The 27,293-nt window shown below is 50.2% G+C and overlaps 3 protein-coding genes across 8 annotated transcripts in view; 1 reads left to right on the top strand and 2 right to left on the bottom strand.

Moving 5' to 3' along the window:
* RALGDS (ral guanine nucleotide dissociation stimulator) overlaps positions 1 to 9,697 on the top strand; it is a 55,894-nt gene extending 46,197 nt beyond the window's left edge. For 3 of the 5 annotated variants that reach the window (XM_062641089.1, XM_062641087.1, XM_062641085.1), the window contains exons 2-18: positions 1,930 to 2,040; positions 2,561 to 2,754; positions 3,150 to 3,224; positions 3,426 to 3,619; positions 4,029 to 4,150; positions 4,306 to 4,521; positions 4,639 to 4,742; positions 5,064 to 5,148; positions 5,848 to 5,925; positions 6,023 to 6,109; positions 6,392 to 6,424; positions 6,664 to 6,785; positions 6,958 to 7,053; positions 7,214 to 7,415; positions 7,635 to 7,994; positions 8,139 to 8,253; positions 8,434 to 9,697. In XM_062641089.1, coding sequence (XP_062497073.1) covers positions 1,930 to 2,040; positions 2,561 to 2,754; positions 3,150 to 3,224; positions 3,426 to 3,619; positions 4,029 to 4,150; positions 4,306 to 4,521; positions 4,639 to 4,742; positions 5,064 to 5,148; positions 5,848 to 5,925; positions 6,023 to 6,109; positions 6,392 to 6,424; positions 6,664 to 6,785; positions 6,958 to 7,053; positions 7,214 to 7,415; positions 7,635 to 7,994; positions 8,139 to 8,253; positions 8,434 to 8,609 — 2,370 coding nt within the window. In that variant the 3' untranslated portion in view covers positions 8,610 to 9,697. The remainder of the gene's footprint in view (positions 1 to 1,929; positions 2,041 to 2,560; positions 2,755 to 3,149; positions 3,225 to 3,425; positions 3,620 to 4,028; positions 4,151 to 4,305; positions 4,522 to 4,638; positions 4,743 to 5,063; positions 5,149 to 5,847; positions 5,926 to 6,022; positions 6,110 to 6,391; positions 6,425 to 6,663; positions 6,786 to 6,957; positions 7,054 to 7,213; positions 7,416 to 7,634; positions 7,995 to 8,138; positions 8,254 to 8,433) is intronic. The other 2 variants (XM_062641086.1, XM_062641088.1) reach the window with 2 other exon arrangements.
* A 1,829-nt stretch (positions 9,698 to 11,526) lies between these two features.
* Positions 11,527 to 20,142, bottom strand: GTF3C5 (general transcription factor IIIC subunit 5). Of its 2 annotated transcripts, none has more exons than XM_062641092.1 (11): positions 19,946 to 20,142; positions 19,334 to 19,556; positions 18,892 to 19,090; positions 17,626 to 17,821; positions 17,167 to 17,271; positions 16,508 to 16,622; positions 15,783 to 15,863; positions 15,134 to 15,231; positions 14,401 to 14,483; positions 13,232 to 13,374; positions 11,527 to 12,726 (listed from the first exon to the last, which is right to left on the bottom strand). In XM_062641092.1, the coding sequence occupies exons 1-11, from the start codon at positions 20,093 to 20,095 to the stop codon at positions 12,572 to 12,574; spliced, it is 1,548 nt and encodes a 515-aa protein (XP_062497076.1). In that variant the 5' UTR covers positions 20,096 to 20,142; the 3' UTR covers positions 11,527 to 12,571. The 2 variants fall into 2 exon arrangements, with proteins under 2 accessions (XP_062497076.1, XP_062497077.1); XM_062641093.1 differs by having other exon boundaries at positions 20,025 to 20,115.
* A 636-nt stretch (positions 20,143 to 20,778) lies between these two features.
* CEL (carboxyl ester lipase) lies at positions 20,779 to 26,945 on the bottom strand. The gene is made up of 11 exons (XM_062641090.1): positions 26,787 to 26,945; positions 26,081 to 26,231; positions 25,530 to 25,652; positions 25,064 to 25,261; positions 24,837 to 24,967; positions 24,292 to 24,399; positions 23,947 to 24,064; positions 22,850 to 23,036; positions 22,171 to 22,374; positions 21,487 to 21,684; positions 20,779 to 20,984 (listed from the first exon to the last, which is right to left on the bottom strand). Exons 1-11 carry the CDS (start codon positions 26,850 to 26,852, stop codon positions 20,798 to 20,800), a joined length of 1,671 nt encoding a protein of 556 aa, XP_062497074.1. The 5' UTR covers positions 26,853 to 26,945; the 3' UTR covers positions 20,779 to 20,797.
* Positions 26,946 to 27,293: the final 348 nt, after the last annotated feature.

Genomic DNA, 27,293 nt, shown 5'->3' with positions numbered 1-27,293 from the left:
GACGTATTTTCATGTCATGCTGTCTAGGAGGCCGCAGGGCATGTGTGCTGCTGGGTGCCTTTTCCATTCTTGTGATTTAGATCTGTTTATACTTGAACATAAACTTATGCCATAATTTATCTCACAGCATAGAACAAGAGAGACTGATGCAGGTGTCTGGAAGGACGTCTGTGTCCACTGCCTTGTGCGGGTGCTGTCAGGGTTGATCTGGAAGCCAGTGAATCCAGGGAAAGACATTTGATGATGGCAATACAGCTGGAGTTAGCTTTACAAACCCTTGAGCTTCAACAGACAAAACCTCTCCATAGTCTGGCATGAAATGAGAAGAGCGGGTTCAGCAGAAAGTGAGAAGTCCAGTAACCCTGCCCAGGGCTCTGTCCTCGTCCATTAGAACCATGAACAACAAGCTTTTTTAAAGTTTTCCCCTCAGTCTTTGAACTGGCTGTGGTTCCCTGCCTTGATTCCTTGCTCATAACAAGCACTTGATTTAAGCGGGGTGTGACAATAGCACAGTGATTGCTGCTGCGATGGCAGTGATATAAGATGGTGGTTGAAGAGCACGTTAGGTGCACCTTTGATACATCAGCTCAGGGTCATGTTCAGTGCTTTCTGCTCAGTGTCTCTTGAGATGGGCAGTGCCATCTGAAGCCAGGGCCTTGGGTATGGCTGTTCCCATGTTCACAGGGAGCAGCCTGGGAGGATAATATTTTGCAGGGAACAGCACTGCTCCCGAGACTCTGTCCTGGGTCGCTCCATGGCAGCATCTCCTCTGGAAAGCCTTGTGTGGTTGCATTGCTCAGAGGTTTTTGTGCTCCTGAGAGGCAGATTTCAAGGAAAGCCCTTGGCTGCACTGTGATATGCAGGGCGGCTTGTTCCTGAACCCCTGCACCCCAGCATGTGGTCACATCCTCATGCTAACCGCTTACTGCTTCCAGGCATTGCTTGAGCAGTGGGGTTTTGCTGCATGTTACATTGTGTCCCACCATTTGGCATGGGGGATGGAGGGCAGGGGAGATCCCACAGTGTTTGAAAGGATTTGGATAAATCCTTCTTAACAGAGTCATTGACTCATCAGAGTGTGGTTAGAGAGAAGGAGGAAAACAGATTGTCCTTGTGGGGCTGGAGCTGCCATGGAGCCCCATGCTGGCATGTGGGACATGCATGCCTGGACGCCTGACTGAAGAAGCATCCCCTCTTTCCTCACCAAATTTTAGATGGTCTCCATTCCACAGAGCAGAAATGTGAGCCTCGTGGCTGGATCGGGCTGTGGGACAGAAGTGCCTGTCCCCAGAGGTACAGGGATGTGTCCCTGCTGTGCCCAAGCCCATCTCAGTGTGGTTCCCTGGGGTTTCCCCTCAGCTTTGAGCTCCCCCTTAGGATTTCTGCCTTCTGTGCATGGCCAGCTCTGCCAAAGCTTGTGGGCAGCTTGCTTTGACAGTTATTTATTACCAAAGCATCTTGAGGTGCTCAGTTTCCACAAAGGCAGATTACTGAGAATGTGGTCAGACCAGGCAGCAATGTCATGTTGTGAGAAAGGCGAAGACTTGGGGAGGGAGAAACAGCTGGGGCTGGGTGCAGGGATGTGCTGCCACCTGCTCCCCTCACTGCCTGGTGAGGGGTCCTCATTCTGCCCAGTACCTGGCGCTGGTGCAGGTAGGAAGGGCTGAGACACTGAACCAGGGGGCATGGAGCAGACTGAGAGCAGCTTCCCAAAGTCCTGGCTCTTCCTATGTCCAGGCTTAGGTGGGCCCAGACTTAATCTGTCCAGAAAGTTGTCACCTGGTTTGCATTTCTGAGTAGCAAGGGTGACTCTCACTGCCTGCCAGCCATTGCCTTTGGCTTGCTGGGGTGCCTCATATGAGCCTGCAAGAGCACTTCTGCCACACTTTATTCTCCTTATTTCATGGTGTATCGTATCCTTTCGTGCAGAGCTCCACACAGGAGATTGGAGAAGAGCTGGAGGATGGTGTGATCTACAGCATATCGCTTCGGAAAGTGCAGCTCCATCACACAGCCAACAAAGGGCAGCGATGGCTGGGGGTAAGCTAGGGGCTTCACCAGCCTCCTGCCAGAGGGTGTTTTAAAGGTGTTTCCTGCCAAAGTCAGGGCTTTGCAGGGTTGATACCAGCACATGTCTCGCCCTCTTCTTGCTCCCCCAAACCCTCCTGTCCTGGGGGGTGTCCTTCCAAGCCTTATCTGGGAATCATGGGATTACTTGGGAGCAGTGGCATGGGAGCACCTGCTGGCCTCTGCCCCACAGGAAGGGGCATGGGGGAAACAATCTAAAGCCCATTTTGCAAACAGGGCAACTCTGATTTGCATTTAGATTTTGGCAACTTTGAGGCCTTTCCTGGCATTTCCCAAATGCGTCAGTTTTCTCAGCTGTGTTGCTGGTATTTGGTGTCTGAAGAGACCCGGTTTCCCTTTCTCAGACCCATCATGAGAGCCCCAGGCCTTGTGTAGGGTGTCCATGGGCCCCGCCTAGACCCGAACAATGTCTTTTGAAGCTGAAAGTGTCTGTCCTCACCCAGCCTACTGACTTCTGATCCTGTCCCCACAGTTTGAGAATGAGTCAGCCTTAAACCTCTACGAGACATGCAAGGTACGGACAATAAAAGCCGGGACCTTGGAGAAGCTGGTAGAATACCTGGTCTCGGCCTTCAAGGGCAATGACTCCACCTATGTCACCATCTTCCTGTGCACTTACCGGGCCTTCGCTACCACCAAGCAAGTGCTGGATCTGCTGCTTAACAGGTGAGGCTGCCCTGAGCCCCAGAACACAGCTTCGGTGGTGTCTAAGCCCCCTCAACAAGGAGAGTCCCAGCTTCTTTTGCTGCCATGCCTCGGAGGGCTGATGGGCTTCTCCAAGCTCCATCAACGTGAAGGTTTTGGGGCTGGGCAGGGAGGACACAACCTCCCAGAAAGCTGGAGCCTTTTCAACTGATACTCTGCTGTGAGGTGGCCAGTGCCAGCTGCTTCCCTATTCCCATAACATGGGGGCTGTGGCAGAGAGGGGGGAACAGGACAGTGCCTGGGAAGTTCATCCTGACCCCCTGGCAGAGCTGCGGGGTGATGTGGAGGGAGAAGAGGCAGCACTGAGAGGCAGCTGATTCAAGGATGCTCACAGCTTCCACGCTGTGCCCCACCAGGTACGGCAACCTCCATGTGCAGGTGAATGGGGACCATGCCAGGCATGCTGTGGATGAGAGGATGGAGCTGAAGAAGTAAGTCTGACTGCACTGTGGGTGAACAAGATGGGTAGCTCTGGTGACAGCTCTTTGATTCTCGCTCAAAGGCATGTGTTATTTTTCTTGTCCCAGAGGTGCTCCTGAGGCTCATGGGGGTGCTCATGAGACTGCACATGGTTGTCTCCTGGCACCTGATTCTCACACAGGCTTGCCTGTGTTTCCCCCCCCTCCCTGCAGCACCATCTCCTCCATCCTGGGTGCCTGGCTGGACCAGTACTCAGAGGACTTCCGCAAGCCCCCGGACTTTGCCTGCCTCAAGCAGCTCATCTCTTACGTGCGCCACAACATCCCTGGCTCAGACCTGGAGCGCCGAGCTTGCATCCTGTTAGCCCAGTTCCAGCAGCAAGAGCAGAGCGAGTCCGAGGTGGAAGGTGGGGGTCCTTTTCCTGCTTGCAGGGGGCCATTTGGGGCTGCAGGTGGAGGTAGTGCTACTGTTTGGCATTAAGGGTCTCCAAAACCTCGGGTCTTGCCACATGGGTGAACCCCCATAAACCCTGCCTGTGTTTACATGAAGGTGCACCGGGAAGCTAATCCAACTGCACCAGAAGTGGGATTTCTAAATGGATTAGCTTATCTGCCCTTAAGCCTCTGCAGATACATGTGTTCAGGTTTAAAATGACTGTGCTTTTATCTGAGCCTCGTTTATTGTGGTGTGAAGCCAGATGGGAATTAAAAGCCCAGGTGGTAGGATATGGGTGTCCACAGGGAGCTGAAGTGGTTCAGCATGGGCCCCAGCTCCTGTCAGCACTGTGGTGCTCAGCTTCACACCATCTCTCACAGCTGTGGACCACAGTGGCTGCACCTTTCAGCTGGTGGAAGAGAACGGGGTCAGGGACGGGAAGCCGGATTTCCTCTCCTTCTCCCCAGAGATGGTAGCAGAACAGTTCACACTGATGGATGCTGTGAGTATTCATCCAACAGCTAGGTCAATGGTGCTTTGCCTGCCTGATACCTGCAACTCTGGGCACAGGCCTGTCTCCTTCCAGCCATCTCTTCCTCCTGGCTTGTTCTTTTCCCAGGAGAAGCGGACACCCATCTCCATGCCTTTATCTTCCAGGAGCTGTTTAAGAAAGTGGTGCCTTACCACTGTCTGGGCTGCATCTGGTCCCAACGAGACAAGAAAGGCAAAGAACACCTCGCACCCACCATCCGTGCCACGGTCTCGCAGTTTAATAGTGTGGCCAACTGTGTCATTGCCACATGTCTCGGAGACCGGTCCCTGAAGCCACAGCACAGGGCTAAAGTGGTGGAGCGGTGGATCGAAGTGGCTCGGGTAGGACAGCTTACTGTCCCTCTCGGCCCAAGGGCTGAGGTTTTGCAGTGCCTGAATCCCAGCAGATCCCTGAGCTTTCTTTAATGCTGAGTCCTGTCATCTCTTTGTCTGCCCCAGGAGTGCCGCATCCTGAAGAACTTCTCCTCCCTCCGAGCCATTCTCTCAGCTCTGCAGTGCAACGCTGTTCACCGGCTGAAGAAGACCTGGGACGAGGTCCTACGGTAAGGAGCACCTGCTGGGTTCATGTGGCCGCTGGGAGGTTTCAAGGGGCAGGTTATGCTGTGGCTGCTATGGTCCTTGAATATGTAGATGGGATCATCTCAGCTCCAGCATTGCTTCTTGTAGTGTGCCCAAAACACAGGGACCAGTGTAAGGGGTCAGGGAGGAGATAAAAGTGTTATGACCTCCTTTCCATGTGAAACACCCTGCAGTAGCCTCCAAACAGCAAGGCCCTTCTAGAGCTATGAGCAGAGCTGGGGTCATTTGGGTGAGCAGAGGAGGAGACCAACTGTGACAGCACTGCTGACTTTTCCCCTGAGCAGGGAGAGCTTCCGCACTTTCCATGAGCTCTCAGAGATCTTCTCCGACGAGAACAACCACTCGCTGAGCCGGGAGCTTCTCATTAAGGTATGGGGAAGTGGCATCCACATCTCTCTGTCTTTGGCATGGAGCACAGGCTGGTGCCAGCACAAGTTTCTGCAGTGTTCCAGTCACCAGAATAAAGCCTTGTCAGTGCTGCTGGGGTGTCTGGCAGGGGTACAAGCAGGGTATGCTGGGTCTGGGGAGCAGGCAGGGGTTTTGGACTAGGGTAGGCTTTCTGCTTCTCCACCAAAAAGTCAACACTGTCTGCAGCTTGCAGAGAAATACTCAGCAAGCAGAGATAAGCAGTGGGATAGGATCCAGTGTGTCAGGTGACAGCTTCTCCCAGGAAGGAGCTGCATTTTAACAGCACAGTGTGAAATCCTGTTGATGTCCGGTGGGGTTGTAGTGTTTGTGGAAGGATGCAGCAAAACTGTCCTTCTTCCCATTGGAGCCTCTCTGCAGCTTCACAGTTTGGGGGCTGAGAGGATACAAAATGCAAAAAGGAACAAACCATTCCATTGAGAAGGTTTATACAGAGCTGGAAGTGGGATCAGCAGTTCCTGTTCACTAAGCTGCTCCTCTCTGTGAGCCATGAAAAATCTCAGGTTTGATTTCTTCCCCTCCCCGTCATCCCTCTTTTCCTCTGCAAGGAAGGTTGTACAAATGAAAGCGGGTGTGAATTTTAGCTCATCTATTAGTGCAGGTTCCCACCCGTGCTGATCTCCACCTCTCCCCACCATCCAGGAAGGCACATCCAAATTTGCCACCTTGGAGATCAACCCGAAGAGGGCTCAGAAGCGGCAGCAGCAGCAGAGAGAAATGGTGAGTCTGACACAGGTGCCCCTATGCCCCCTCCCTGGCAGCTGCTTAGGGTGGTCCCAGCTCTCTGCTGACCTCGCTGTCCCTTCTGTCCCCACAGGGTGTGATGCAGGGCACCATTCCCTACCTTGGTACCTTCCTCACGGACCTGGTGATGCTTGACACCGCCATGAAGGATTTCCTGGATGTATGTCCCTCCATCTCTGTTCTCCCCTTCCTCCCTTTCTCCACACAGCAACCTCAGAGGCTGGGCTGATGAAAGGAGGGCTTGTTCCCTGTGCATCCTACATCTGACACTGCACCCTGCACATCCTATATTCAACATTGCACATCCACCTCTGTCAGCACGTGGAAATGGGCCAGTCTCATGCTGCCTCTCAGCAGGGACACAGGCACTGTAGTGGAGGGGGGGATGAGAGCAGTATTTTTCTGCCTGATCCACACTGACATTTGGCTCACTCTTTTCCAGGGCGGGCTGATCAACTTTGAGAAGAGAAGGAAGGTGAGAGCTTTTCCCAGTCTGCAGCACAGCAGGGTGGAAGGAGGAGGCTGACTTGGTGCTAGCCCAGGCTATGCCAGTCTCTTCGGGGTCAATTCCTCTCCTGTTTTGCTGTCATGCCTTCATTTCTGGGGAGAAGGATTCTGGTCCTTCACATCTGCCTCCGTACATGGGGCTGGCCTGTTTTGGAGAAGACTGTGGCTGGCAAACAGGTCTGGTCTCATCGCCTCTATTTACTGCAGGAGTTTGAAGTCATTGCTCAGATCAAGCTGCTTCAGTCAGCCTGCAACAACTACAGCTTCACGCGGGAGGACCAGTTCGTGGACTGGTTCCACAGCCTGGAGCGGCTCAGTGAGGCTGAGAGGTGAGTGTGACAGGGGACTAAGGCTGTGCTGCTGCTGGTTTATGGGGAGGTCCCACTCCTGGTCTCCTTCAGCTAATAAGCAGCAGCTGCCCCATGCTCCAGTGTCTGCGCTGCCTCCTCTCCACAGCCGTGGCAGCATGGAGAACTCAAACCCTCATCTTTCCCCTCCTAGCTACGGGTTGTCATGTGAGATTGAGCCACTGTCAGAGTCAGCCAGCAACACGTTGAAAGCAAAGAAAAACACAGGCATCATCAAGCGATGGAGCGAGTGAGTCTGCTTGTCCCCAGCAGGATGCAGGGCGGAGACAGGGGCAAATGTGGGGCATCACTGGCATTGCAGGGAGCCAGGCGGGGGTGGCTGCTGTCATGCCAGCCAAGCGCACACCTGCTCTGCCCCGTTCTCACCTGCCCTGCATCTCTCCTGGCAGCCGGCAGCCACCAAGCACCGAGCCCTGCAGCAGCAGCAGCTCCCACTCAAAATCCTTCGATCAGCTCAAGTGTGGGCAGTACCTGTGCAGCGGGGATGCCACTGACTCAGTGAGCGTCACCTCCGCTGGCTCCAGCAGCTCCGATGTGGAGGAGATCAACATCAGCTTCATCCCTGAGTCCCCCGACTGCCAGGAGAAGAAGGTATGGGGCAGCTCATGGGGTCCAGGCCTCTGGAGGCAGGTGTGGCTATTGTGTGGGAACTGCCCCAGCACTGGTGCTGGCACTGGGTCTGGGGGGTTCCCAGGGGTTGTTTCTGACCCGCTGGGGTGAGGGAGGCCCCTCCCCTTTGCTGCTCCAGTGGAATGGCAAGGCTCTTGCACCTCTGGTGACTGTAGTCATGTCAGTCCCCTGTTGTCACAGGTCAGTGAGATCCCTCTGGCCTCCCTCCCCCAGCGCTGGTACGCCCTGTCTGTGGCCAATGGAGAAGTTAAACCCGCTGTGTCCTCCGCATCCCCTCTCCTCCCTGCCCTCCAGTTCTGGGAATCCACGTCCCTCTCCTCCCTGGACACATCAGGCATTGGCTCAGGCTCCAGCAGTGCCTCGTCCTCTTCAGTCTCCTCCACGCCAGTGACGGCCTCCCGTACCCACAAGCGCTCAGTCTCTGGCATCTCTAGCTACTCCTCCCTCTCGCTGCCCCTCTACAACCAGCAGGTCGATGACTGTTGCATCATCCGTGTCAGCCTGGCTGTGGACAACGGCAACATGTACAAGAGCATCCTGGTTAGTGCAGGGCGCGTGTGGTGATGCCAGGAAAGGGTGGCTCACCCCACTTGGTTGTGGGCAGGGCCCATTTTGGGGGTAGGCCATAGTGAGAGGCTTTGCAGTGTTTTGCACTCTTTGGTTAATAATGTTCTCTGCTCTCAGGTGACAAGCCAGGATAAGACCCCAGTTGTTATTCGCAAGGCCATGGCGAAACACAACTTGGATGGGGACAGGCCTGAAGACTATGAGCTCGTTCAGATCATCTCAGAGGAGAGAGGTGTGTGCTGGGGTGTGGGCGCTTTCCTGGGGTCTCTATCCTCAGCCAGCCATGAAGCTCTGAAGCCTGGCTTGGAAGCTAGACTTGGAAGTGTCAGTACCTGGGGACAGCTCTCAGCCCCACTCTGCCCCCCCTTCAGGGAAAGGTACCCAACTGACCCCCATCCTTGGTCATTTCCAGAGCTGAAGATCCCCGACAATGCCAATGTCTTCTATGCCATGAACTCTGCTGCCAACTATGACTTTGTGCTCAAGAAGAGGGGCTTCTCCAAGGGAGTGAAGATCAAGCATGGCTCCAGCTCCACCCTGCCCAGGATGAAGCAGAAAGGCCTGAAGATCGCCAAAGGGATCTTCTAGCCTCAGCCCCACTGCCACCCATCACCAGCGGGGCTTTGGGGGCATGGTGATCCAGCCTTGGCTGCAGCCGGCCCTTGTGCTGCCTGGCAAGGCAAGAGCAGCGGTCCTTGCCCACAGGTCCCACTGTGCCTCACCCTCCTGCACCAAGAGCTGGGCACTTCAGCAGCTGGTGTCGACCTCGGTCCGTTTCAGTTGGGTCCTTGTTTCTGCACAGGAAGACAGCAGGATGGGGGCCTCTCTCTCTCTCCCCCCTCACTCTCTCTGTTTCTCTTCCCCTCCCGCCTGGTGTGACACTAGTCCAGCCCAGCCACTGGGCAGCCCTTGTCTGGAGCTTGCCTCTGCCGTAGGTGCCTTGTGTCCGAGCAAGCCAGGGAGTAGTGACTCACAAGAGGGGCCATTTGCAAGGAGTAGAGCACAAGCACATGGTGGGGTGCTCTTCTTCCCAATTTTCCTGGCATAGTTTTACCTCCATGTCCTTCCTCCACGGGATAACTGGCATCACTGTTGCCACACTTCTCTGCCTGTCATTCCTTTGGGAGAAGCTGTGGATGCCCTGGTCTGGGAAGTGAGCTGGAAAGGATGCAGCCCTGCACCGATGCTTGGAGCCCTGTGGAGGAGGGCTGTGTCCATGCCATGATGGATTGGGTGCCTCATAGTCTCAACAACTGAAAGCCTGCGTGGTCTCTCTTCTCTCCCCAGTCCAGCATGTCCTCAGCCGGACTTTCACAGCCCGTGTTCAAACTTGCACCAAAGATCAAACACCAGTGTCTCTTCTGCCATCGGGGGAAGGTTTGGGTTGTGCCCCAAGTGCTGCCAGCCCACGAGGAGGAGAGCAAAATTCTGTTTGAACTCGTGTAAATAGGGACCTCGGGTCTGCATGGGCAGGTGAGGAGCCAGAGCTCCTGGTGCCCCAGCTGTTGCCCACAGAAAGTGCCACTCGCCTTGGGCTTCAACCAGACTTTTTCAAACACTGACCATGGGAGAAGCAGCACTGAGACTTCTTTTGTATAAAACAAAATAGTTTACTGATTTCACACCCCCCCCCCCCCAAATATTTATTGGTTGTAAATAGAAGAGTCAAACTTGTACATTTTACTAATTCAGCCTCTGCCTGCCCTGCAGTCCAGTCCCTCTCCCCACCCTGGTATTTAAGGATGCCTGGAGGGACAGTGATAGCAGCAGAGTCTCTCTGCCATGCTCATGGGGTGCAGACACTGCTGGCCACCCCCTCCCTTGTTTTTCTACCATCCAAGCAGGAGCAGAGATGCTTGTTTTAATCGCTGTAGGAAACACTAACCCAAAGGGGACCATTTTTTACTCCTGCCTCCATCCCTTTTTTTTCTTTTCAGCGTGCTTCCTTCCAGTGTATTGTTCCCGTTTCCCTCTCTCCATGCTCCTGGGGGTTGCAGCACCTGGGGATGCAGCAAGGCTGAATGGCCATGCTCCAGGGGCCGGGGCTGCTGGCAGTGTGCTCTCCCAGCCCTCTATCCCCTTGGGTGGCATTACACATCTCTGCACATGATGGGAGCTCATGGCTCCCTGACACAGGGGCAGCCTTGTGCCTCCCACCCTGCTCAAAACCCAGCCCTTGGGCACCAGCACCCAGGGTCCTCCCTCTGCTCTATGCTGCCAGCTCCTGCCCACCCTGGGGCCATGCTGGTCCCCCTCCCACTGGTGTCCCCCAGCAGCCCAGTGTCATCGGATGGACTGGCTGTACCGTATGTATTTTGTACCACTTCAGTGAAGGAGCACACTCCCCGGTGTGTCTTGTACACAGCAATGTACTTAATCTTTGCAGTAAAATACTGATGTTCAAATGTCTCTGTCGCAGGGCAGAGCTTGTCTTGTCCTCCTTCCCTAAAATGCTGGCATGTTCCTGGAGAAAGAAGAGTAGGCCTAACTGTGGGGAAGGTGGTTACTACCTTACATTAACTCAGCTGAGCTGAGCTTTATTTTGTATTTGAAGTAAGATACAGGCTTTTTGTTTGAGGGACCAATACCTGATTTTCAAATGAAACCTATTCATTTGAACCTGTGAGTTGCTGGGACTTTTGCATTTTCTGGTTGCATCCAGTTTACTGGATGTGCCTTCAATATAAGCAACGGCTTTAAGAGCAAATGCAGTGGTTGGTCCTTATGGTTTGGATACAGTGGTCTGCCTTGGTTTGAAGCATCATTCTTCTGGTGCTCAAGGGCTCATTTCCTAGCATGGCCAGCATGTTTATCTTCTGTAACTGCACAAACAGCAGTGAATATTACTTGGATAGTGTGTTGATTCAGAGCATGGATATTAAGGATGCAGCAGCATGATCAAGAATTTTGCTGTGCCTGTGGCTGTATAGATCCATTTAAAGCCTAAGCTTTTGGAAATGAAAGGACTGCATTGCACATTCAGGACTGGTAATGCTGTTACCTGCTCAGGCAGAATTAAACACCCAAATTGCTACAGCCTTCCAATACAGGGAAATTTTGAAAATGTCAGGAAACTAAATGAACTCTGGCAAAAGTGACTGCTGGCTCCTTTGGCTTTGGGCCTCCTGCTCATAGGAAGCCTGTGTTTTTCGCAGTGTTTCCAAGAATGTTTATTCGTGATGCTTGCTAATATCTGAGCACATATTCTTACATGGCAGCACTATGTCCACTGCATCTCTCCTTTTCTTCTTTGTGCCATGATGCGCTGCACTGACAAGCGTAACTCCATTGCACAGCCACTTGTACCTCAGAATTCCCACATGGGCAGGACCTACAACTTACCTTGGCTGGAGGTGCCACTAGACAGAACAAGATGTGCAGCCCCCCCATCTTAAAGCTGTAACAATGCCTTTGTACCTACAGAGGCAGCCTGTGCTACCCTGAGGTAGAAGCACAAAGCAAAACACAGGATCTCCCAGTATGCCATGATGAGCACACACCTGAGTCCTCAAATGCAGCTTCTATGGGGATAGATGCATAGGTACATACATATGCTAGATACCCAGCAGCACAGCTATGTGTCACAGTGTGAGAGCCCTGCACATGCTGCTTTTGTGGGCTGGAAGCCAAACCTAAGGAAATAGTTCAGCCTAACAAAACTCCAGAGCACATCATAAAAGCTGAAGCTTTGAGAAGCCTCACACAAGCGCAAGAGTCTCAAAACACACTGAACATGCAGTAGAGTGTATTATAGGCAACTAATGAGAAACCTTGTACTTGTAACACACAAGACTCCGAAAATGCCAGCAGATCCTTAATTTCTGTGATAGAGTGGTACCAATCCAGCTGGCAGTGGCAGATTTAAGAAGTGGCCAGCCTCTGTGGACCTGAAGCTCTGCTCCATTGCATGCATCCTTCTGTCTCTGCTAACTACCAGAGAAGTCAAAACAGGCTTGAGAAGCACACTGGCTCGTGAGGACAGCATACACTACATATTGTGCAAAGAAGTTACTCACTGCCGGAAAGTGTTCTTTCCTGCTGGCTTTATTTCCAAGATCACCAGTGAGGTCTGATGCTCAAGTCATGGCCCAGGGTTTTCATTCCCCTTAGACAAGCAGAAGGGTAGCACCTGTCCTGGAGACTCCAGTAAGACTTGAGTGCTCTGTCCTCATGTACATTCCCTGTTTTCCATGTGGACACCAAGCCAGTTAAAGTGCACTTCCTACACATGGAAACATTTGGGTATGTGACCTCTCCTCTCTTCTGGTATATTACCAGCTGGTTTGGATTCTGGGCTCTGTCTTAGGAGTTTGTTGAGCTTTACTTGAGGACTTATTAGCCAGCAGTTATGAAAATACAGGTAATGCTCCCTAACATCACGAATGGACGACAGCCATCAGCAAGCACCGCAGTCAGTGCAGAAAGCTCATCATCCTTTTAGTACAAGTTCTGCTTTCCCACATCCTGGGCATGGTTGCTGAACCCTCAGCTCTCAGGGTCCAACGACAGAGACAGTGTTAGTCTAGCAGCAGCCAGACTGCTCCCTGAGTTCACACGTAGTCCAGAATTTCTGTCTCCATTTCATTTTCACTCCCATCAGAAGGCTTGAAGTCCTCTTCCTCCTCTTCATCATCCTCATCCTCTGCAGACTCATATGCCAGCTGCTCTTCGCTATCTTCACTGCTTCTTTTATTTGCGAAAAGAGCTTAATTGGGAAGAAAGAAAGACACCGTGATGCCTCTCTCAGCGAAACTTGTGGACATCTGCAGTAGAGTTCTTAAAACGTGTGAGAGGAAGGCAGAGGCTGGAGGGGCACAGCTACTATTTCACATCTTAACAGAATTTGATTAAGCCCAAAGCAGTCTGTTTCCATACTCCAGAAATGCTAGCAGAACACTGGCAGATCTGCAGTGCTGTGCCTCTTCTCCCAGCTGATTCTGATCTCTCTCACTGGGATACTGCTTTGGCTCAGCATGCAAAAATAATTTCCTTGCTTGTTGTTTGATTAAAAACATCAATAAAAAGTAAAATGCCACCAGCAGATACATCATTAAGAATAGGATCTTGATTTTCACTGTACAAAGACATATAAAACCTGAAGGCTGTGACACTGGGAAGATGAAACAGACGACCTTTACTTCCAGCTATTCCCAATAGTAGTAGTAGGCAGTAAGACAGTAATACACTTTGATGTTCAGAAGCATCCCTACCAGGTCTTGTGGATCTGATTATATGCTTTATCATCAGAGACATGGTATCTCGCAGCTCATCGCTAGTCTTTGGAACGCACCACCCATCCCGCTCTGTGCATTCTGACTCCGTGCCATCATTACGATGGATGATTTTCTGTAGCCTAAAAAGCAGCAAAAGAGAAGGAAATGTTAGCCTTCTACTTTCAGATACAGGCTTCAAATGAGGCAGGTTATGGCTTACTTCCCTTTTATTTCATTGAGTTGGAATATTGTATTTATTTGGGTAATTGTCATATGAGACAGGAAGTTCGTGTGTGAAAAGTCTGTTCTATTTTAATGAAGCTAAACACCTCTCAAATCTATGGTTGAGAGAGGGAAATGGACTGGCTATAAACAATAGGGAAAATCCCAGGCACAGCTACAGGTTGGGTGGAGAAGTGATTCAGAGCAGCCTAAGGAGAAGGACTTGGGTATGCTGGTTGATGAGAAACTGAACATGAGTTGCTTCAGTGTGCACTTGAGCGCAAGAACTACCCGTGTCCTGAACAGCATCAAAAGGAGCATGACCAGCAGGTTGAAGGAGGTGATCCTGCCCCCTCTGCTCTGCTCTTGTAAGACCCCACTTGCAGCACTGGGTGCAGTTCTGCTGTCCTCACATAAGAAAGACATGCAGCTGTTGGAGCAAGTCCAGAGGAGGCCACAAGGATGATCAGGGGCTGGAGCACCTCCTGTTTAAAGACAGGTTGACAAAACTGGGGCTGTTCAGCCTGGAGAAGAGAAGCTGTGTGGAGACCTCAGAGCAGCTTCCAGTACCTGGAGAGGGCTACAAGGATGGTGGGGAGGGACTCTTTAACAGGGACTGTAGTGATAGGACAAGGAGTGATGGGTTTAAACTGAAACAGGGGAAGTTCAGGTAGGATATAAGGAAGAAATTCTTTACTGTGAGTGGTGAGGTGCTTACACAGGCTGCCCAAGGTGGTTGTGAATGCTCCATCCCTGAAGTGTTTAAGGCCAGGTTGGATGGGGCTTGAGCAACCTGGTCTAGTGGGAGGCATCCCTTTCAATGACAGGGAGGTTGGAGCTAGAGGAACTAGATGATCTTAAGGTCCTTTCCACACCATTTTATGATTCTATGCTGGCTTTGAAATCCAGCTCTAACAGAAGACTCAGCTGCCAGTGTGCAATACCTTTCCACATTCAAATCACAGAGCTGGTAGAACATCTGCCGATAAGGCGGTAAAGCTCCTTCTTGGAAAATATAAATGGATTCCTAAGAGGAGGAAAGAAGGAGAAAAGATTAATGTGCATTTTTATGGTGCAACAAGACAACTTTGGCATAACCGATCAGTACTTCCAGTGGGCTGAATCAAGAACAAGGTGCTTCCAATGCAAATCATTTCCAAGGCACAGGGCTGCATATGATAAAAGATAAAGCTGAATTCCGAATGCAGCAAAACTTCACTGCAGCAACAGTCAACAGCATCACAGTTGTGCAGAGAACATATTTCATCTCTCAAACTGCAGCTGTGCAGCCTGTTACTGTTTAACAGTGGCTCATAGGTTTCATTCTAACAAAAAGGGAAGAACGAAAGACTCCTGGTTTGTAGGACAACTTGATAAATACATGGCCATTTTTTTGCATTTCGCTGATCACAAAGTACCAGTTTTATCAGTTGAAACAAAATGCTCATGACATCATCTAAGACTAGGGCTTGCCTAGTCTTGCAGAAATACATTTCTGCCATCTTGCAGAAATACATTCAGTGCACAGCAGGTGAAATTCTGTAGTGATGTGTATAACTAGCAGCTTCCCAGGAAATCTGAGGACATCAATTCACCCACAACTGTTCCCTCACTGACTGACAAAATGGTAAACAACACTTTTTATTTAAGATTCTTGTTAAAGAGAGTAATAGTTACCTTCAGTTTATACCTACTGGAGGCAGTCTTTTTTGCACCAGGGGCACTGGATGTACCTAGCCCCTGTTTCAGATCATGTACACTGACTGTGTGACTTACTGAAAGACAAGAAAAGAGTCCTAATTAGGGACATCTTTCATCCTGTGGCATTGTATTATCATTTCTCTATGCTGACTCAACTTTGCTGGTCAGCAAAAACCAGACTAAGCCAGCACCTGAGCATGTGTTACTCATTCTTCAAAGACATTTCTAGACAGGCACAGGAGCAGTGGCAAGTTTGGTGGCTTTTTCCATAGCACACTTGGTCAGAATTTTAACCTCTTCTACTGTTCCTTGACAAAGAAAACAGAAACCTCTCCCCTTACTCTGCACCACCACTGAAGTGAATGTTGAATTCCCTCAGTATTGCTGGCAGAACTCCCTTGTCTGCTACCAGATACTGTGGCTCAGCCAGGCATGCACCAGAGACTCTCACAACACTTCTGAGAAAGAGATTATTCTACTGGCTTAACAGCAACACCACATTATAACCAGAAATAAAGCTCCGGTTTTGGCTCAGGTAGAACACAGGAAGACCCTTCACCACCTGGCACTAGGATAGACTAAACAAACAAAAGAGCCAGAAAGCCCTTCTGCAGGCACAGCATACCAGGCTTCTTGACGGTGATGGGCAAATTGTAGTTATATGTACTGCGTTTTGCTTTCACAGGCATGTCATTAGAGGCATAACCTAGAGGCGAAAAGAGAAAGCAAATAATGAACAGAGGGTAAGCACGCTGCAGAATATCCCTAGCTCAGTAACAGAAGTGGTGGGCTAGTGTGCAAAAGGCAGGGTGATCCTTGGGCTACTGTGATGTTAGCAAGGTGGGGAGAGGAGAGCTGTCACATCTATAAAACCATTTAGATTGGAACATGTGATGGCAATGACTGGATGCTAGCTTTCCCATGGACTGACCTCAGAAAGCTCTGAGACTGAGCATCCCACACAAGATGAGGTCCTTCCTGAGTTCCTCGAGGGAAAGCTACAAGGTAAGTAACAGAATGTATTGCTCAGTGCCTCTCCTGAGTGAGAGGGAAGATGGTCTGCTACATCTACTTGGGATTGGAATTCATGGAGGAGAAAAGTCATCCAGCTGACTATACAGTCAGTCCACTGAGTTTGGAATGTGCCAAATGAGGAAAGACAATTGCCTACTATAAAATAAATGTATTAAAGGAATATATGGAATAACTAGTAAGCAATGAGCTCAAAAGGAATCATCTTCACCAGAGCAGAAATATGGCAAAAGAGTGTGAAAAACAAGTAAAAAGAAAAGTACTATCAGGATTAATCAGAAAGCAGAGAGAGCATCTCTGTGGGTTGGGTGTTTTTACCGTATTTCATTCCACAGCGAATTCGGAAGTCCAGTACTTGATAAATCTTTGCTTCAGGGTGTTTCCTGGGGTCATACCCAAACCTAACCCATAGGCTTCTCCAAGGACCTGTTAACTGTACAAACACACATGCGGGAAGATGGTTACAAAAAACCAGGACAGTGTTGCATAATTTCTTCAGTACAGTGTTGCAGAGGGTCTTAAAAAATTTTAGTATTTCCCCTCATTTTCCAAAGGTTATTTCTTTTACCAGACCTTTCCTCACTTGCCACAACAATATATATTTATCTACTGAAACTCAGTCAATCAATGCATCGAAGCACAAATATTTGTGTGCTTTTACAAACTGACTTGCAAGGTCACCATGAAGTGTTTGCTTGGAAAAAATCTGCTATCTATGCCAGATGAACAGTCGAGTGTCTGACTGAATTGCAGAGCTGATTAGAACCAATAATGTGAACAGTTTCTGAATCCTCCACAGCTTTAACTTCTGTTCAGAAGCTAGGCTTTCCTTCCAGCATTCTCTTTACATAAGGTTAAGCACAGGTACTTTGGTGGTAGGGCCTCAAAAAATGCTAAAGAGCCAGGAACACCCAGCTGATGCTTCCTTACTCTGCCTCCCAGCAGCCTCAGGCACAAGGGCAACTATACACACTTACCATGTAATAGGCCAAATATGGCAAAAGAAGTTTCAGCTTGTCTGGGTGGACACTGATATTGGCTTTCACTGCATTCCGAGACCAGACAGGACGGACTTCAAAGAGCTAAAATAATACAAAAACAACCATGGAACAGTGGGAAGTAACAATGGCAGTTCAGCTTTCCAAGTGAACTTTTTTCTGTGCTGGGGTCTTTGGCTACCAAAATGGTAATGCAAGAACTAGTGGCAGAAAAAGGAACTTCATGTGAGCTGGCTGCAAAAACATTCAACTCTTGACATGTACAACTGAACTGAACACAGCGATGTCAGTGGTGTCTACTGACACTTGCTGTATCAGTCAGTTACAATCACCAAGATTTTTTGGGAAGATCAGAGAAAATGGCTTCATGCAGTTTCTTCCTTCACAGTATGCTGTACACAGTACAGTGCTCAGCCCAGGAGTAAGGCACGTACGTACCTTTCTCAGCTCTTCCTCCACCTTTTTATCCACAGGATTTGTGCACACTTTCTTCCAGGTGTGTACAGCAGCATCCAGTGGTTTAGCAGGGACCTCTTTGTCATCAAAGTTCACAAAGATAGCGTTGTGTGGGCGACGGGCCCTGCTGAGGCCAATCAGGTTCTCACCAGACACCTGGGGATTGTTGTATCCTTCCCTAAGAAACAGGGAAAGGATCAGGTCTCCTTTTTGCCTGTGGCACACACACAGACCTGGGGCCTTGACAAGAAACATGTGAAAATGGAAGCTTGTGCTCAAGATTTTGGAAGAGAAGGGACTCAGCTGAGTGAGCAATGGGTCAGTTTGTCTTTCACCCCATCTCCCTATCACATACTGGTACCATAAAGGAATCTTGTGATACCACTGAGGAAAGTTTAAATTTAAAAAAAAAAAAAAAAAAAAAGAAGAAAAAACTTGCAAAACAACATGAAAACTCTACAATGACAGAGGTCTCTGCACTACTTGGCAGAAAACTCTTGGGGAATTACCCCATTGCTCTGTATGAAATGCATTAGGAGCACAAAAGGCTTCACACTCTGCATTTGCTACTCTAGCTACTGCAGCTTGGTAGGTACATAGACCAGGCAAAATGGAAACGCAGTTACGATATCTATATATATTTTTTTAAGTGCCAGTGAAGGAGCACGGTGAGAAACCAAAATATGTTTCTTGTGGGAGAGCTCACAGGTTGTTCTTCTGGCAAAGCCAACTGGTGACCAAGAGGGAACAGGTCCAGTGAGCACGGTCACAGGAACACATGGCACTGACTCTTGCACGCTCCCCCTCGGTTCCAGCCCGCTGGAAGCAGGCAGAAAGCCAGGCTCACTGCATGCCGTGCTTCCAGGAGCACGCTGGGGGAGGCCATCATCTTCACCCAGATCACCAGCTCCCCTCACCTGGCAAGGTCTCAAGTGGACTTTTGCTGGGGTTTCTGCTGTCCAGGCAGTTTCTGAAGGGTGCCTGCTTCTGCTGTGCCAAATCAAGAGGGGTAAAACAGATTAAGGCATCAGCTTAAACAGGAGAAATACATGAATTATGTATTTAGTTCTGCTCTGATGCTTCGAGAGCAGAGATCCTATAATAACAGTCAAGTCAGAATGGATTGGAGGCGTCTTCAAGTGGTTATACTTCAAGTAGAAATATATATCAAGCCAGCAAAACCTTTCACTACCTGTCTATTCCAGAACCAGCACAGTTATATGCTACGTTGTGAGAAAAGGCACTAACCGGTGTTGTATATCTGGCCGATAAAAATAGTCAATGGGAGTGTCCAGACGTGAGAAAATTGGTGGTGGGATGTAGAGTGGTAGCTCTCTATTGAAAAATTCTTCCTTCTCTGGTTTGAGCATTAGGACTTTGTTGTACATAGAAGTTTGTTTTCCATCAGAACCACAGTGCATTGCCAGGTACTGGAAATCAGACATTCCTGTGAGAAACAGAAGTTAAAACATTGTAAAGTTAATTGTGAATATGACAGTATTTCTCACAACACTCAACTTACATGAGCAGGCGTCTGACAAATTTATGCAAAGGTTTACACAGCAAGTAGGCTGTAACAACAGGACACTTGATTTTCCTTTCAGTCCTGAATTGTTTAAAGGGAAACACTTCTCTTTCCCATCAGACATACTTTGTCTTTAAGCCACGTGGACACAAACCCAAGTAATACCTTGAAATTTGTAAACAGTCACAACAGTCCCAAGAATTTCCATTTCAAACTGGACTTCAGGCTGGATTTGTTCTTTGGTATCCAACTGCTTCTTCTTCTTGGTCCTCCTCTTCACCTTCAGAAGCAGGGTGGAGGTGGGGAAGCGATTGGCACATACGGGATGGCAGTAGGGGTCCTTGGGGCGGAAATACAGCTCCAGCCTTTTGGCGGGGTCCGCATAGATCTGTCAGCAAGGCCAGGCACACTCTCCGTCAGCATCGCACCTGCATAGCCCATCTCCTCGGGCCTCTGGCACCAGCCCCACGCGCCCACACCGCCTCAGGGGCAGGAATCGCCGCCCCACTAGGGCCGGCAGCGCTCCGGGTGGACGCCGCCCTGGCCGGCACCTCCCGCCGCCTCTTTCGCGGGCTGCAGCCGTGCAGACGAGCGGCATTCCCCCGGAGCCACGCGTGGAGCCTACGCGGGCACATGCAGGGCCTGGACAGCCGGACAGAGCGATCCCCCAAGGGGCGGCTCCCTGCCCCCCGGCCTCTCCCCAGCGCCCGGGCTGGCCTCCCTCCCCCACAGACCCTCGGCCCGGATCACCTCCACCCACCTCCGGGGTCCCCTCACCCGCGACACCCCCTGCTCTCCTCCCAGCGTCCGCAGCATGGCCCCGACGTCCCGCACCAGCCCCGGGTATTCCACGCACACGAGCCGCGGCGTGCGGGGCAGCTCCAGCACGGCCGAGCCCGGCTCTCCCAGCCGTCCGCACTCCGCCATGGCTCCCCGCCCGGGTAGCTCCCGACAGTCGTTCCTGACCCCAGAACTAAAGTTCCGCCGCAGGAGGGTTCCTACGGCGGCGGCGCGAGGCCGGGGCGGTCCCGATGGCGGTGGTTGGTGCTGAGAGAGCGCCGCCGGGCTCAGGCTCCTCCTCTGCTCGCGCTCAGAGCCGGACTCCCCAGTCCGGCCTCCGCCCACAAGGCTGTGCGTCGCAACATCCTCCTTTGGCTTTTTTTTTGCCCCCTTTGAGCTTCTGAGCCGATTTGTGTGCACATACGGTGATAGTTCACCAACTGGCTTGCGTTCATATATATTACCACTGTAATTATCTAAGAGGTGCTTGTAATTAGCATGGATGTTGATGGTGACGTGGGGATATTGAGAGGGCAGGACTGGATTAATGCTGTCCAGTCAGCGATCACACAGGTGATGAGGTAAAGCAAACCCTGCCAAGTGCTTGCTTGGTGCAGAGGGAGCCGTGGCTCTTGTATCAGCAGCTTCCCTGTCACATCGCAGTGTAACAGGGTCAGGGGAACACGCATTGCCCAAAGGGTGGATGTCACTTGAACACTGGGGAGAAAATCCTGTCACAGCAAAGACATGAAGAAAACAGAATTGCTCAGTTACAAGCAAGCTTTTAATGAATGGGGTATCTCTTTAAGAAGTTGTTTTGTTTTTTTCCCTTTGCTCCTGAGCAGTTCCTCAGGGTGATGTTGCAGCCAGTGGCAGATTCCGATAGACAGAGTTCCAGAAGTTCACATACTGGGATTTCAGATTCTGCTTCACAGAGTTTTGGTTCATCTTGTTGTTGATTTCCAGGTAGTAACTGCCCTCACTGGCATAGGGTGGCCAGGTAATGGGCACCTCTGAATTCCCTTTGTTAGGATCACTGGGCGAAAAGACATAGAAATGCATTTATATTAGGGCAGCTTGTGGATACAGCAAGGTCTGAGTTGTTTGGCAGGGATGCTCTCTGCTCAGGTGAGGCTCTAAGTGAGTGCAAAGAACATGTTGGACACTGAGACAAGCAATAGCAATTCTGCCTGCTAAGAGCAACCTGGTGACCTGCAGCCTCCCCCCTTAGTCCCCACTAGCATCATCCCTGGCAGCATGCAGCAGCTTAACTCCTGTCTGAACACCAGGACTTGGAAACAAACCTCATCATTAAATTTGAAGTAGAATTCACAAATCCTGAAAATGCTTCTGCTGTCCCCAGGTGTTCTCTGGGTCAGGAGGACCCAGAGCAAACTCCACCACTGCGAAACAGAGCCAGGCTCACATCGGAAGTACAGACAGAGGACAACTAGCTTCTGCGAATTGCTCCTAAGAAGTTAATAGGCAAAGGGAGCAGGCTGAAGTGCTGCAGCAAATGTGGAACCAGAATCACTCACCCTGTCCTTGCAAAATTGGTCCAGTAAGCAATCATGGCCTTTGAAACAGTCCTGTGCTTGGGCAGGTAGCCCAGAGGTGTGGCAAAGGGTTTCCCAAACACGTACTGCAGGTCATCAGCATGGTCTGCACCTACCCAGCTTGGGTAGATGGGCATTCGGGATGGCTGGGAGAACAAGTAGCTGTATGTCTTGGCACTCCTGAGGAAATAAATGGACTTGCTAAGCAGCTGCAAGTAGGGAGCAGAGAAAGGTGTGCAGATTCATAACCATACGCCAAATACCAGCAGAGACAGAGATTTAGCCTTGGAAGATGCTCACATGCACCTAAGAGGTGGTCTCAGGAGAAAACATCTTTCTATCTGGTAAGTTTTAGCTTCCATTTCTGATTCTCACCCTAACCCTCATATCATCCAACTGCCAAGTCTCATGGCATTAAACATTGCTAGGATGAATTGTGAAGTTGTTAGGATGCAAAAACTTGTTGTAATGGGAATTTTAAACAAATTTCTAGCATGACTGCTTTGCAGCATTAGAGAAATAGTGTTTATACAAGCTATGTGTGAGTGTGTACTCAGTACCAAAAAGCCTGCCTCCTACAAGTTCAGTTCTCTTAACCAATGCTGGGAACTCAGTGTTTTGGCTCCCAGGTGGGCTTTGGGCTCCTGCCAGGGCTGAGCTGCTCACCGGGCATTCTGCAGATGCAGATTCAGTGCCCACTGTGTGGGAATCAGGAAGATGTAGTCAGTAATCAGGTCCACCACTGTCTTCTTCATGGCCTCCTGCTCTGGGTTTTTGCCCCATGCTTGTGTGTAGACACTGTAGGTCTCATTGGCTCCACGCTCACCCCTGTCCAAAGTAAGTCCTTTGACCAAATTATAGATCTCGTCCCTGAAAAGACAAGTAGTATCAATTAATTGCAGACCAGCAGCTTCAAGTGGGGCAGGGCTCATGGAAATGGATCCCAGCCCTCACTGACATTCAGATTCAACCCTGCAGTTAGTGATGGTTTGGTGGAATAAAAGCCAGTTATTTCATTCCAGGTCTTAGATGGAGGGCATGTGCTTCAAGCTTTCTTAGCAGCACAGCCTGAGGGCAAATTGGCCACAAGTTCCTTTCATCCCCAAAGAGGAGTCTTACGGGGTGGGCACCTAGCATGTCTGGCATGTATCTGCTTTGGACAGAGAGCATCAGGGCTGCTAAGCCTATCCCTGGTGCTGAGTTCAGGGGGACCTTAAAGGAATATGGAGAAGCTTCTCCACTAACTGGCCCTTGCTTTTGAAGGCTCTGGACTTGGCACCATATGCCCTAGGCACCCTAACCTGGAGTGACATCCTGTTTTGAAGGTAGTACATCCTTCACTTACTCAGTGATTTTCACAAGTGGGCGATTGATAACAGGTAAATCAATGCCAGCAAACATGTGTCCATCCATGTTATTAACTCCAGCGATATAGTCAATGTCAGCAGCATTGGCAAACAGGTTCTCTGGCATGTCTGGGAGGAAGTCTCCGTCGATGACAGGAGTGAGGGCAAGCGTGTGAACCACAGGAGCTGCAGCACAAGACAAAAAGAGAGTCCATTAGGAGCTGAGAAAAGACAGATGTGTGAGTCATGGCATATCCCATGACTCAAAGAACTCTAGAAGGTATAGGCTGAGGTGAATGACAGCTTGGGCAGTGACTTCAGCATGGGCAGGATGTCACCCAGAAGCAGGGTGACCACAGGATTGCATTCAGCGGACTTCATGCCTGTAGGTGGGGGGGGCGAGCAAGAGATCTGCCAGCCAAGTACCAGCAGGTAACATCAAAAATTCCTCTCTTCCACGCAGTCACTTTCCAAAAAGCCCAGCCAAAGGTGGGGAAGAGCAGAATTTCTCATCTCACCTGGCTGTGCTCACTCATTGTCAAGATAGCTGATTCCAGCCAGTGTGGCTGCACTATGCCACTGTGTGGCTGCTCTCTGACCCAAGCAAGCCTAAACACTGGAGCTATTTGCTAGGAGCGTGAGGAGAGCAAGGGGAGGACAGTGTTCTTGGGAAAGAAATCCGCAGAGGCACAAAACCAGAAGCATTCCCTACTTGGTGTACAAGTCCTACACTCCACCCAGTGACTCAGAAACCCAGGGTTGTGGTCAGTTATTTTTTTTTTTTGTAAGCTGCATTCTGGAATTGCTCTTGCTGCTTTCACAGAACAGAAAGCTCATATGGTTGCTCTGGAGCTAAGACATAGCCCTTTAATAATGCCTCTGCCTCTGCTGCCATTGCTTGATGACAGTGTTCATGCAGCCCAATGTGCACCTGCCTGCAGAAGGTCACTGCAAGGTCTGTCATTATTGTCCCTTTCTATAGGACACAAGCACTGCTTCAACACTTCTGGCAATTGCCCATGTCCCACCAAAAGCATAGAGAGACCTGGGTCACTAAGAGTGGAGGAGTCACCATAGCATGGGCTGGAGGACTTACAGGGCAGGTTGATCAGCTGCATATGGTAGGCCAGTGTCAAAGATTTGGGGTTGGAGATGCGCAGGCAGTTGGCTAAGGCGGTGGTGTTGTCTGTGGGGCATCCCACACTTTGTCCAAGCTGCAGCAGGGGAGAGAGAGAAACCTCCTAGCACTACCTTTTGAAAACAGGTTTCATTACCAGCTTCACAGAGGCAGAGGAATGGTTGGTTTTAATCTCAAAACAGCATGTTTCCAAAGCTCAGTTAGGCACCATGGCTCCTGCTGAATCCCTGGCTAGTTATGCCTTTCTCTGGAGAATCAGTTTTCTGTTTTTTTCCAGTCCCAAAGGCAAGACTTCCATGTTACCTCCTTAGCCCAGGTGAGTGGGTTCTTCTGAATGGCCCAGCTGCAGAGACCAACGCCACTCTGGCTGATGGCTCTCCTGAACAGGCCCTTATTCTTTGGGGTCAACATCTGTGGTGCAAAATAGAAACAAGAGGGTTTCAGGTGCAAACTGCTAAAGAGATCATCACGTCCCAGACCCGGCTGATCCCTTCACAGCTTGTGCACCAGGCACTGGAAAGCTCCCAGATCTCATCCTATTTAACAGTCTCAGCAGTTAAAAGGTGATATGATTACAAGAAGAGCAGAGTAGGGCCTTATGGCAAATAAATGCTATTTTACCAGAGGTCCCAAAAGCAAGGACACATCCCTGCAGCAGTGGGATAGATTAAACTGAAGAGGGAGGAGAAGCCACAAAGCAAAGAGGCCGAACATTGCTGACCCTCAGCAGGAGAGGATGTTAATCAGGTGATACGTGTGGAGGAAAGCATCAGAATGCCAAGGGGATCATTTCTCTTGTCTGCAGAGAAAAGAAGTGGCTCTGGAGGACTCTGATAAGGACAACACACCTGCAGGGAGACACTGACAGCACCAGCTGATTCCCCAAAGATGGTGATGTTTTCTGGGTCACCCCCAAAGGCCTTGATATTTCTCTTCACCCAGGCAATAGCCATCTGCTGGTCTTTCAGCCCATAGTTCCCTGAGCAAGAGAGCACCTGCCGCTGAGTAAGGACAAAGCAAAGCTGATAAGCTGGGGACCCACAACAGTCCCCTGAAGAGGGAGCAGCAACCATACCTGGCAAGTTTGCATCTCCAGTGCTCAGGAAGCCCAGGGGCCCCAGGCGATAGTTGATGGTCACCACGATCACATTGCCCCGCACAGCGATCTCCTCACCATCATAAAGGTAATTATTGAGGAAGTTGGCTCCCTGGCTTCCTCCTAGAAGGAAGGCGCCGCCGTAGATCCAGATCATCACTGGCATGTTGGTAGAGACTGGGAGATGAGGAAGAAAAGCAGTGTGAGCCACAACATGTCTTTACAGAATGTGGCCAAGAAAGCCCACATTCTGTAAAGAGGCTGAAACTCTCAACAGGCTGCAGCTGAGGGACATTGGTTGACATGGTTCCCACCTTTCCCCCTGAAAATCAGTGCTCCTGCAGATGCCCACTATGGGAAAATAGCTGCTGAGAGATGCTTCAGGGCAATTTGTTCACAAAAGTCAACTGAGAATCTCCTCCCCAGGTCTCTGCCAAACACATACCCTGTCTCTTCCCCTGAGGGATCCAGATGTTCAGATAGAGACAGTCCTCACTCCCGCGGACATCAGTTTGTGTAAGTGTCACCTGCATGCAGCGATTTTTGAATTCTTTTGTCTGCAGTGTTCCTGAGAAGAGAGGAAAGACAGCAGGTCCTAGTTAGAGGCATCAACTCCATCTTTTGGTTCCAAGCTTCCATCCATCCATGCTCTCCTCTGTGAGTCCAGGGCAGAGGCAGCAAAATCTCCCCAGCCACTGTGACCACTCTGTGAGAATGACAAAGTGGGACCCTTCCCCATGTTAACTAGCTCTGGACAGCCAAGGCATGGAGGGGGAGATGGAGGTTCCATGCTTCAGTCTTGTCATATGGTTACTTCAGTTGCTTGGGAACACTTAGACACAGACTTTCAGACCCAGCATGAGTCTAAGAGTTTTTCCTTAGCAGTGCTTAGTAGATGGAAGCAAGCAACAGTATCTTTGGCTTGTCAAAACAGACTAAAGAGAGAGAAGCAAAAATAAAACCCCAAACCAAAGGCATTCAAAATCTGGATCTCACCATCCCAGCCAGGATGAGGTTTGGGGTCTTCCAGAGTCTTTGGTGGGGCAGCAAAGGGGATCCCTCTAAAGACGTCAACGTAGTCCCCAAAGAGTCCCCGTCGTTTATTCTCGCCTTCCACAAAACCTCCCTCGGTGAGCACCACACCCAGCTACATGTAGTACCATGGAGAAGAGAAAATCCATTGCACAGTTCTTCATGCCTCTGGCTTCCCATGTTGCCAGCACCCACACCTTGCCCTGGCCAGTCCCCCAGGTAGACCCACTCACAGCCTGCCTTCCCCAGCTGTCCCCTTGGAACCTTGGGGAAATGACAAGTAGCTGCCACTGGAGACGTTCCCATGCAGATGTCCTACAGGATGCGCTTTGAAGCAGACAGGAAGCAGCAATTCCCCTGCTCTCCCAAAGAGAATAGCAGAATCTGAGGACCTTCAGCTTGAAGATGTAAATCAGGACAGACCTGACAAAGAACTGTGCAGGAACTTTTGGAAAAACGTTGTTGAGAGCCTTGCAAGTTTTAGGGAAGGAAAATACCCTGCTTTGGCTGTCACAGTCTGCAGGCTCTCTTTCATGGGCTCCAGACCAGGTGTAGGATGATCTTTTGAGGTCCCTTCCAACCCTTGGGATTCTGTGATTCTGAGTTTACTCATTCAGGCAGGAACAGGCAAATTGTCTTGCAAAGCCATAAAAAGTGCTTTTGTACTTACGGTTGCAGCTTGTGCTACCACAAGGAAGGTGTACAAGGCGAAGCACAGGATCTCCCAGCGAGCCATGGTGAGCACACACCCGAGGAGCCAGTTCCTAAGTGGAGACTCATATATATCTAGCAGTGCCACTGTGTGTCAATGCCATGAACCAGTCTTGGCTCTAAATTAAACCAGAGGAGCCTCTACACACTTGTCCTTCAGTAGGCTGAGGCCAAACCATGGATGACGTAAGCTGGCATCACAGTGTGAGAGCCCTGCAGATGCTGCTTTTGTGGGCTGGAAGCCAAACCTAAGGAAATAGTTCAGCCTAACAAAACTCCAGAGCACATCATAAAAGCTGAAGCTTTGAGAAGCCTCACACAAGCGCAAGAGTCTCAAAACACACTGAACATGCAGTAGAGTGTATTATAGGCAACTAATGAGAAACCTTGTACTTGTAACACACAAGACTCCGAAAATGCCAGCAGATCCTTAATTTCTGTGATAGAGTGGTACCAATCCAGCTGG

The sequence above is a fragment of the Pezoporus occidentalis genome, unplaced genomic scaffold (assembly GCF_034315485.1).
Source record: "Pezoporus occidentalis ecotype Australia unplaced genomic scaffold, CSIRO_AGI_Poc_V1 ctg68, whole genome shotgun sequence".
Lineage (NCBI taxonomy): Eukaryota > Metazoa > Chordata > Aves > Psittaciformes > Psittacidae > Pezoporus > Pezoporus occidentalis.
This window is presented reverse-complemented; position numbering and strand designations above follow the sequence as displayed.